General features: G+C 42.2%; 1 protein-coding gene across 2 annotated transcripts in view; it reads right to left on the reverse strand.

Annotated features, from left to right (window-relative positions):
* ADAMTS12 (ADAM metallopeptidase with thrombospondin type 1 motif 12) overlaps positions 1-10,737 on the reverse strand; it is a 371,764-nt gene that overhangs the window by 79,591 nt on the left and 281,436 nt on the right. Inside the window, exons 14-16 of one of the 2 annotated variants that reach the window (XM_023216585.2) lie at positions 8,971-9,091; positions 3,422-3,666; positions 1,886-2,024 (exon numbers count right to left, since the gene is read on the reverse strand). In XM_023216585.2, the coding sequence (XP_023072353.2) occupies positions 1,886-2,024; positions 3,422-3,666; positions 8,971-9,091 (505 nt within the window). The remainder of the gene's footprint in view (positions 1-1,885; positions 2,025-3,421; positions 3,667-8,970; positions 9,092-10,737) is intronic. The other variant, XM_023216586.2, reaches the window with a different exon arrangement.

A 10,737-nucleotide genomic window follows, 5' to 3' on the forward strand; every position in this document is an offset into this window, starting at 1 on the left:
TGTCTTTTTATGATCACTGCACACATCAGCCACTTATCTCTTGATTCCTGATGTTCTGAAATACTGTCTGTGTGATGCAAAGCGTCCATTCTATCTTGAAATAGAAGAGGGTGGAGGATGTTCTCTTGTTTCTTTCAGGAGTCCCTGCCATCAGCACTGGCTGTTTCATTTCGTGGTGTCTTGGGACAAATGACTTAGAGCTTAAACTTGTACTTCATAGAAAGATGAGGACAAAGGGGATGACAAATCGACAAAGTATTTATATCTAAAGTCACAATGACTTCATTTTCCTCCCATTGCTCCTCAGGGGAAGATTTTTTTCACCAACTTATTTTCTGCTTAAATTGCCTTTGCCTAACTCTAAGCCCAGCCCCCAACCCTGGGCAGTGGTGGGCAGTACATTTGGAAATGCTAGAGGCAGCGGTAGCATGCAGGACTGATTCTCCTATCAACACCGCTCATGGCTGCTGCCACTGACTGCACCTTTGACCTCGATAGATTTCCAGAGGGTTAGTTAGCATTGTTAAAATATCACACAATTTAGAGTGAACGTTTTATTCTTATGAACTCTAAAAGCTAACCTTGGCTTTCTGTGCTGAAATGGGGAAAGAAAGAAGCTGATAATATAAAAATTATTTATAAGGTTGATGGTGCACAACTCTCAGGGGTGGGAAAGCCAGTGAGCAGGTGCTGCAGAGGCCTGGCCTGCGAGAGGGAAGCCTGTAGGGGAGTAGGCCATGGTCTTCTGGTCCATTCACTGCTTCACTTTTCTTCCCTTTTGCTACATCACCAATTCTGGCACATCACTCTATAGCTGCCCTAGTCTTGCAGGTTGCAGTTATAGGCTAGAGGCAAGAAGTTTCAGAACAGACTTAGACATGACCCAAAGGAGAAAGAGAGGTAGAGGCTTTTGCATGTGGTGATATTACTAAAGCCCCCTAAATGAGTAATACAGCCCCATGTATTCAACAGGCCCTGACCCCTGCCTTCATAGGGTTTGGGAGAGTTCATCCAGCACTGCAGCAGAGAGATCCCATGCTCCTCAAATGTCCATGTACCCCTCCACAATTGCTAGCCTCCCTTTGCAGTTAGATGGTACCCACGTGACTAACGCCAACCAATGAGATGTGAGTGGAAGTGACTTGCAGCACTTCCAGGCCAAGGCTGTCAAAAGAGCCAGGGTGCCTCTCCCATCCTTCTTTCCTTACAGGGCAAGCTGGAAGCCATGTGTTTTGTATGTCTTATGTAGGAAACGAAGCAGAGTCTTTTAACCTGCTTCAGGCATACAATGGGTTAAAAATCAACCTTCATTGTGTTGAATTACTAAGATTTCAATATTTTTGTCCTTGTGGCAGAACTTATCTCATCCTAATACATGGCAGCAAGTGAACCTCTCCAGTGCTTGATTTTGTGAGAGTCAGCTGCTCCCCTGCTATATGTGTAAAAACAGATAATCAGGAGATGGAGAAAGAGCACTGGGTTAGGAATCAGAAGAGCTGGTTGTAGGTGAATTTGGCCAAAATTTATGGTACATGTTTGAGGAGTTGTTCCACTTTTGTGGTCCTCAGGTTCTCAACCAGAGCAGTGGTTGTTAATGCTTTTTGTTTGACGTGTAACGAAACCTTCAAACAAAGGTTTTACGGAAAACTTTTATCAAAGTTTTTATCAGCTCTATAAAAGGCCAGTATATAGAGCTGGTAAAAGAAAAACTGCCTCTCTTCAAACCATGACCCTGCAGGCTCACTGTCCACAGAGGCCCCTGGCCATCTCAGTGGAGCCCTGCAGATCTATGGGCAGACAGCGCAAAGCAAATCATTGGTGTAATCGCCTCTACGACCTGCTCTGAGGCTGGCATGCTTTCATAGTGACAGCGGCTGTTTCTCACCTGTCCCACAGGTCACACTGCACTCTGTCCAGCGGCCATACTGCCAGAAGTACATCTGCTGCTCAACATCATTGTCAAGGCCATCTTTCTGGATTGTGTACTCATACTTGATGCCAGGGTTAGTCACCTGGAATAGAAGCTAAAAGGCAAGAGAGGGGTCATGTCAAACTGTCATGACTTTATACTGTAAGCCAGTCATGTAAAAACACCACACAATGTCAGTCATCTAAAATTAGTAATGGAAGCATGCATTGGAACAAATGCCATTAAATAGATCTATACCTATGTCTGTGTCTAAGTTCATAACTATAAGTTCACCTCTACCTCTGTAGCTATATATTCTCCATCTAATTATTTCTTGGCTGGATTCCCATGGGAATTTCAGTTCACATAAATGGGGAGATCAAATCATATGGGGAGTACTTTGTGGAAATGGCAAGGAGTGTCCTTTCCAACAATAGGCTGATAGGTTACTTTGTGTTCTTACCTACTTACCAGCTTTGTGAATATAGGTAAGTGCCATCGTTTGCCCATATACAAAGTGGGGATAATAAATAGTGTCTATTTGTAGGATTGTTCTGAGGGTTAAATGAGTAAACACATGTAAAGTGGTTAGAACAGTGCCTCAGCGAATGTCAACTTGCGTGATGTTTGTTATTGTTGTCTTATGATGGCTTTCCCTACCTCTCAGGCTACTCAGTACCTTTAACAAATAGTAGTTCTGAGCTGACAATGGTCATGGGCTTTAGCTTAGCGATGCTGCTCTTGGGATCTTCCCCTTACTTCCGTCTCCTGCAGGCAGTCTACTCATCACATGTTTAAAATGGATTCACCTTAAACATAGAGGCAGTGGACTGGTTGCTCCCTGGGACTGGGGAAGCAAAGTCTCCTGACACTCACAGATCACAGCTGCCATGCTTGACCTTCAGCTTCTGTGAGCGCTCTGATCTCTGGCTCGAAAAGGATGTCTCTCTAACTTTAGACTGTGGCTGGATCTAACTCCTTGGTCATTTGTCATCCTCAATCTGCTTTGCTGCTATTGGTATATTCATTCCACTCCTTTTCTACAGTTCTGTGCCCAGTATGAAAGACAAATTTCTTGTACCTTTGAAGAGCACATATTGTATTCTAACTCCTCTTTCCAGCAAGAATTCACAAAGCCAAATGCTTTGCTTGAGGACAACACAGAGTAACATGTCAGTTTATCCTCACTACTGGAAAGCTACTTGGAAACCTGTGCCACAATGACAACAGACTTGAGGAACAATCACCCTCAAATAAGTCAGCCCAGAAGCTGAACTCAAACCTCCCAGTGGGTGGTTTTAGAGCACCCTGCATTTTGTTATGGGGGTTTCAGCAATATCTAGGCAATAAAGGATTAACAGCACAAACTAATATCTCATTCCCCTCTCTGCTCCTCGCTAAAAGAGGTTTTAAAGATTCTTACTTGATGTCACCTAGCAAATACCTAGGGGGAAAAATGAGAAGTATTCTAACTAGTACACATGTCAGCAGTTTCCCTCCTTTCTGCATTACCTGGATCCACACAGACTCATTGGTGGGACCTGTGGCCATCAGCTTTTCCAGGTCTCCTTTCCTGTCATACTGAAAGACAGTCCCTGCCAGCTTATAGTTCCCGTTCCACTGGATAATAAACCCTCCATTCAGGTAATATTTTTCAGGGTCTTCACTCCTGATGGCCAGGAAGTTTCCAGCTCCCTCAATTTCCATTACTCTTATGTCCCTTGCTCCTTTCGGAATGAGCCCAATGTCAACATAACCTAAGGAGAGAAGACACAATCATGAAAGAGGCACGCCAGCTTCTCAGCTGAATGCAAACTGTTTCTGACCCACTGTTCATCCTCTTTCCAGCCTCCCCGTCATTTAGTGCCCTTGCTGGATGGCCACTGGGATTGGCAGAAGCACTCATTATGGGGGATTTTCGAGAACTTGGACAGGACCAGAATTCTCAGGAGTTTTGTGACTCAATATGTGCCTGGTTTTGTAAGGAGGGGTGAAATAAGTGCAGATTGGACTCTGAAGCTTTTGTGGTTGATCTAGCATTTATTTTTCTGTAATTTTATGTTGATAGTTCAAAACCCTAAAGCTCCTTGCTAGCTTCCTGCTAGTATTTCTGCTTCCCCCTTTGTTGCTATTAAATTAGACTTCCTAAACATTGCATTGGATACATACTTTACCTCACCCCCCCTTGCCAGCAGGTTAAAGACAGACTCTTAGAAGTAATGTAATCCTAGCTTCCATTCATTAAGAAAATCCTAGAGGGAATCTCAGATTGTTTGCCACCTGGCTATCTTTAATACAGCCTGTTATGAGGAACTCAACTCTGAGTACAGCCTTTTATACTGTTGGACAATTCTATTCATTAGAAAGTTTTCTTTCTCATTTTTTCTTTTATACATTGCTGAAATAGCAATTTATAATTTATTCTCATGTGTTCTAATTCAGCCTTCTGAAATAGCGTCATATGTGGACATTTACTTAAAGATAACAATCAACTCTAGCCACAGTCTTTTTCTTGTTTAATGGTCATTATGGTAAGAGGCATACTGGTGATAAAAGGAATGAATACTTAGCGGCTGCCAGTGTTTGCCAGGCTCTATGCTAAACATTTTATGCATTCACCTTATTTATGCTTCTTGAGAACCATTACCTCATAAAATGGAAAGAACATGGACTTGGAGGTTGGCATTGTGCAAGGAGTTCTGGGGCAATGGGAGTTGAAAGACTTGGATTCTAGTCTCTGCATTTCTGCAAATCAGCTCTATGACTTTCATTGATTCATCTAACTTTTTGAATCTTATTGCACAGAAGGGGACTGAATGATGACGTCTGCGGTCCCTCTCAGCTCTAATAGTCAGTGATTTCCTCTTTTGTAAGCTAACTATTCTTTGTTCTTTCAACTTTTTAAAAAAATATATAAAATACAGTTTTAAGACGCCGAAGATCTTGGTGATTTTTCCACTGGATATGCACTAGGTTATTTGGTCTGATGAGCAAGCCCTTCCTCTTTGTCACCTGAAAGTGCCTCAATTTCTTCATGTTCCTCTGGCGCTAAAGAAGTATGGGGTCCTGGGGGTCAAATCCTGGCCTGTCCAGCAAGAATAATTTGCTCTGAAACTGGATACAGATCGCAACCTCAGCCTCATTTTTCAAATTGGCAGCTCTCATCCAGAGGAACCAAAATATGGTTTGTGTAGTATTTAATTAAGTTCCATTTGGCTCTCAAACACTGATTAAAACCACTAATGTATAACCACCTTGGGGAAGATATTGATCACATGTAATTGAGGCTAATGTTTTTAAAAAATAAATGCCCTTCGAGTGTTGCTATCTGCAGTCATTTTCTTACTTAGGATGTTGCATGCCTTTTCATAGCAGAGCTCATGCAGGTAAATCAACTGGCATGAAATACTGTGTCTACCACCTTGCTCCTTGCTTTTAAAAAATGAAAACCTAAATAGAAAAAAAATAAATAAACAACAGAGTTTGCTTTTTATTCTTCCACTTAAGAGAGAAAATCCAAAATTAGAAATATTTATTAGGGTTAGATTGAAAGAGGCATACTTAATTTACTGCTTCTGAATAGCTTGTAGATAAAAGAAGGACCGACCAGTAAGAATAGCTCCAAAATACAAGTGGTCCTTCAACAACACAGGGGTTAGGGTACCAAGTCTCTATACAAGTAAAAAAATTTGTGTCCAATTTTTCGCTATCCCCAAACTTAACTACTTGACCAGAAGCTCTACCAATAACATCAACAGTCCACTACTACATATTTTTTGTGTTATATGCATTATATATTATATAAGTGTAAGCATAAGCTACTTGTACCAGTATTAGGGGAAGAGGAGAAGCATAATTCCGACCTCAAATAAAAAGTCTCTGGGTCCAAGGAGACCACCTGGAGAAACAATTCCATCACTATCCCAGTCTTGAGCACCTTGAGCTAAAAGAATACTCAGGATGCCTATAATCCCAGCACTTTGGGAGGCCAAGATGGTTGGATCATGAGGTCAGGAGTTTGAGACCAGCCTGGTCAACATGGTGAAACTCCATTTCTACTAAAAAAATACAAAAATTAGCCAGGCATGGTGTCATGCATCTGTAATCCCAGCTACCAGGGAGGCTGAGGCAGGAGAATGATGTGAACCCAGGAGGCAGATATTGCAGTGAGCCTAGCTTGTGCCACTGCACTCTAGCCTGGACGACAGAGCAAGACTCCATCTCAAAAAAAAAAAAAAAAAAAAATAGGATGTTTGAAGATGGGGCAAAAGATAGGCCCTAATTTCTGAGATTGTGATAAGAGACATCACGCATTATTGACGCTAACACACATCTTATCCAACAGTTTTTGTGGTCCACAAAAACAGACTTTACTCACTGGCATATTTGGTCTCTAGTCTTTGACATTTGTAATAAAAATGTGTTCATAAAGAGGTTATATCATTAACCCTGGGCAATTTATCTACAGTGGCCAACTTGTCTCTTTAAAGATTTATGCTGCCCATTTGAGACAATGCTCATTGCAGGCCAATATCTCATGATGATTTATGTGTGGAGGCTCCTGGGAAAGGCTGGTCCATGTCTGTTCCCAGGCTTGAGAGCACTGACACGTAGGTGTCTGATTCAGAAACAAATCAGTGTTTGACAGGCTCACAAACCACTGAGTGAGGAAGAAATATATAAAAATAACAGTACCTGGTAGATGTTTTGAGAAGTTAAAATGCTTTGCTTTAGATTTAGACTCTTAGTCTCAGTTATCTCAAAAGAGGGTTGTGAGAGAATTGGAATCTTGTAACACACCGCGAGCAACCATAACCCTCTTGTTAGAAACCGGTGGAAAGGAATTGTAGAAAAGGGACATGGGAGAAAGAGAACTGAAAACACAAAGGCACAGGGACATGTCAAATGCTCAGTGGTGGGCATGTGGTCAGAGGTATTGAGATCTTGCAGGCAGGCAGGGGTAGGGATGAGAGGGGAGCAGAAGACATTTAGAATCCCTTTTTCTGATTCCCAAGAGACCACGGCAGTGGAAAGAACCCAGAATTAGAGTCGGATTTCCTAAAGGATTAAAAGGTTAAGTGGAAGAGACCTGGGAACAACAACTCTGGTTTTCAATTGAGTTATCATAATATTAGAAGAATAGCACTTCAGAGGCCAAGATAGGAACTCATAAAGAAAATGAAATAAAACAAGTCAGCCAGTCGTGGTGGCTCACGCCTGTAATCCCAGCACTTTGGGAAGCCAAGGTGGGTGGATCACAAGGTCAAGAGATCAAGACCTTTCTGGGCAACATGGTGAAACCCCATCTCTACTGAAAATACAAAAAATTATCTGGGTGTGGTGGCACATGCCTGTAGTCCCAGCTACTCAGGATGCTGAGGCAGGAGAATCACTTGAACCCAGCAGGCAGAGGTTGCAGTGAGCTGAGATTGCAGCACTGCACTCCAGCCTGGCGACAGGGCGAGACTCTGTCTCAAAAAAACAAAAACAGAAACAAAAACAAACAAAAAAAAAAAACAGGTTAAATGAAGAAATACGATTTTAAGTGTAACTTTTTATAAGTAAGTAGAGCCACTATAAATAATGGAAAATATTTACAAAACACCTTTGTAAAGCTTGTAAAAACACTGGCTATCATAGAGTGCTTAATCATAAGCGTAAGATATATGGGTTATCATTCACATTCCGAATAAGTAATCCAGAGAATATTTTTCATCCATAATAAAGCTAACAATCAAAGCTTTACAATCTTCCAGTGATAATTCTCACGGGCAGGACAAGCATTACGTCTCACAATTTAACCTTAGTAATCCAATAGCCAAAGATGAAAAAGAGGAATGGAAATTAAATTTAGACTGTTGGTTGTTATGATTACTAGGGAACAATAGGTCATGTAATTAACTGAAGGACACACTTGATCCTCTCAGGATCCTACTCAATAACTTCATCCTGGGTAGGAAGAATGTTTAGAAGAGAGATGTTGTTTTTCCAGAATCCAGGAAAACAGGGCTTTACCATCTCTGAAAGTGGCTATCACTTCCTGTCCTGGGCATCACTGCTGTGTAGCAGACACTGCCCCTCTCCCCTCAGGCCCTACTACAATAGTGCATGATGGATTCCCTACTCCCAGCATCTCCACGTAATCCAGAGAATTAATAGTCTGATCTCCCTAGAGTAACCTCAACCCATGACTGGTGGAAAGTGGTGTATATTATCTCAATTCCTTCACCCCTCAGGTGGGGAAAACTCAGGGGAGCAAGATCTGCTGTGGCTCCCATATGATGGTTCACCCTTTCTTAGCTGCCTTCCTTGGGAACTGACTCTTCATTGGGGTCCACCCTTGAAGGTGGACTCTTCATGCCCTGAGGACTATCCATAGCCCAAAGCTGCACAGAGAAGAAACTCCACAAAAAGTGACTATGGGAAAATAATAGGAAAGTGTGGGTAAGAAGGGGATGCTAGGTGGAGGAGCTGTCTGGAAAGTCATAAGGCACCAGTGGGTGGGACCCTCTCCCAGGGAGCAATTGGGAATAAAAGAGATTTGATACAACCCTGCCTTGCTTCTCTTTTGACTTTGAATTGAAGGTGCACCCCAATTCTTTTGCCTGTAAACCCATTGCTGGCTTCTGTCCTCACTACAGAATCTGCCCTGTGTCTGCAGCCTTCCCAGCCAGCTTCTGATCTCTTCTGTCCCCTTGTTCTTGGTCTGTTCCAATGCCATTGGCTTTAATGCTGGATCCTCTTGTGATGCCCATTCACAAAGAGGATCCACTCCCAGGGATCACGCTCTTACACCTGTTCCTGTGCACAACCACAAGGCCATTTCAGATCTCTATCTCACTGTGATGCATCTTGTATTTTGTCAGCAATCAACCCCTTTCCTAAAACTGCCAAGGAACCCTTACTCCTTTATGGTAAAGGCTACATTCCATTTTGAATACTTTGAATGTCACAGACTGTTTTAAAAAAATAAAAACAAAAACTAGGAATCAATCAACCATTTATCTTGCCCCCCCACCTTTGGTCCCCACTTTTGGTCACTTTATTTATTTGTTTATTACCAGATCCTTCCTTCTGCTTAAACATCTTTCTCACAGTCTGGCAGGAAGAGCCATCTCCCAGGCACACACCGCAGCGATCCTCTGTGGCATTGGAATCGATCTCATAGTCACAGCCAACCATCTGTGGGGAAGAGAGGTGGAGGATGAATACCCAGGCAGGGGATGCCACTCTTGCCTGGATCTGTGACTTCTCCTTTCCCCTTTGGTGCTTCATAAGACTGGACAGGAGGTACCAGGGTACAAGGACAAATGTTTGTTCCTGGTAGCAGCAAGAGGAATATCCAAGCATCCACCAATGGTAAAGGCACTACTTGCTCAGAGGGGAGGGAGGCACACATTGAGTCAGGTCTCTAATTTCCTGAGTCAGAGGCAGAACTGAACAAAATCTATGAAAATGTTCCAAAAGTCTAACTGTGAAAACGTCTTGGAGTTGAAGCTAGTAGAGCAGTAAGTCTCTTTCAGACGTGTTCTCATCCTGGAAAAGGAGAGCCACGAAGCTTGGGGTGTTCTGTGGAAGTGGATACCAAAGAATCATCACACTTACATTGAAAGTCATGAACCATATCTGACCTTCACCTGGACGTTTCTGTGGCTTGCTTTCTTCCATGACCACAAGGGAAAGCTATACCATATTCCTTTAGTCATAATTTTCTTTCTTGTTTGGGAACAATTGTGTCCAGATAGTTTCATTTCCTTTTTGATCTTTAAAGATCATTTTCTTTCTAACTTGAAAGCCACCTCAAATCTACTCAAAGGAAGAATGGTTTGAATCTTTTTTAAGAGAGAGATGGAATCTTGCTATTTTGCTCAGGCCAGAGTGCAGTTGCTATTCACAGTCAACAGCCTTGAACTCCTGGCATTCCACCTCAGCCTTCTGAGTAGCTAGGACTATAGGTACCACACCAGGCTTATTTTGAGTCTTTAAATACACCCTCTACCATCTAAACAGAGAATGAATGCCCACAAACAGAAAATAGCTTCATTCTTTAGGTTAATTGTCTTTAATTTCCTTTAGGTCCAAAGACTGTGCTGCTTCACCCAGTTGGGGGAAAAAAATAAAGTGCTAAGAGATTTAAAAAAATTAATTATGCTAATAACAACGGGAAAAAAAGCAATGTGCGAAACAGGTGCCTTCAGTGACTATGAATAAAATGCCAACCCTTCACAAGCAGTAAGTTTGCATCAAGCTTGAGAACCCTCTAATAAGCTGACATTTACAACCATGTTCCCAGTGGCCTTCATTCCTTCACTGACTTGAAATGATTGCTAGGGACATTGACTCTGAGGAATATTAATTTTAAAGTATTTTCTTTAATCTCTATCAACAGGGAAATAGATATAAAAATGTGAAGAATAAAGGAAGGAAAGTCAGAAAAGCAAATATCTGAAGCTCAAGTCTTTCTTCTTGAATGGGTAGTTATATTTCTAAACTAATATCTGCCTGCATAACTGAGACACAAGGGTTGGGGGAAGGAGACACACCCATGTCCCCAACATTCTATCCCACAGCATATTAAATGGGTTCTTGCAGAGACTCACCCAATTTAGTTTTCCTGTGAGCTGCATGAAGTACAGTAAAAATGGAATTAAGTATACAACAGAAGGTCTAGGAAGACATGAACCAGTCTTCTTTGTTGCATATAAAACATAAGGGGCTGGGCCGGGAGCAGTGGCTCAAGCCTGTAATCCCAGCACTTTGGGAGGCCAAGACGGGCGGATCATGAGGTCAGGAGATCGAGACCATCCTGGCTAACACGGTGAAATCCC

This window comes from Piliocolobus tephrosceles, chromosome 4, assembly GCF_002776525.5.
Source record: "Piliocolobus tephrosceles isolate RC106 chromosome 4, ASM277652v3, whole genome shotgun sequence".
Taxonomy (NCBI): domain Eukaryota; kingdom Metazoa; phylum Chordata; class Mammalia; order Primates; family Cercopithecidae; genus Piliocolobus; species Piliocolobus tephrosceles.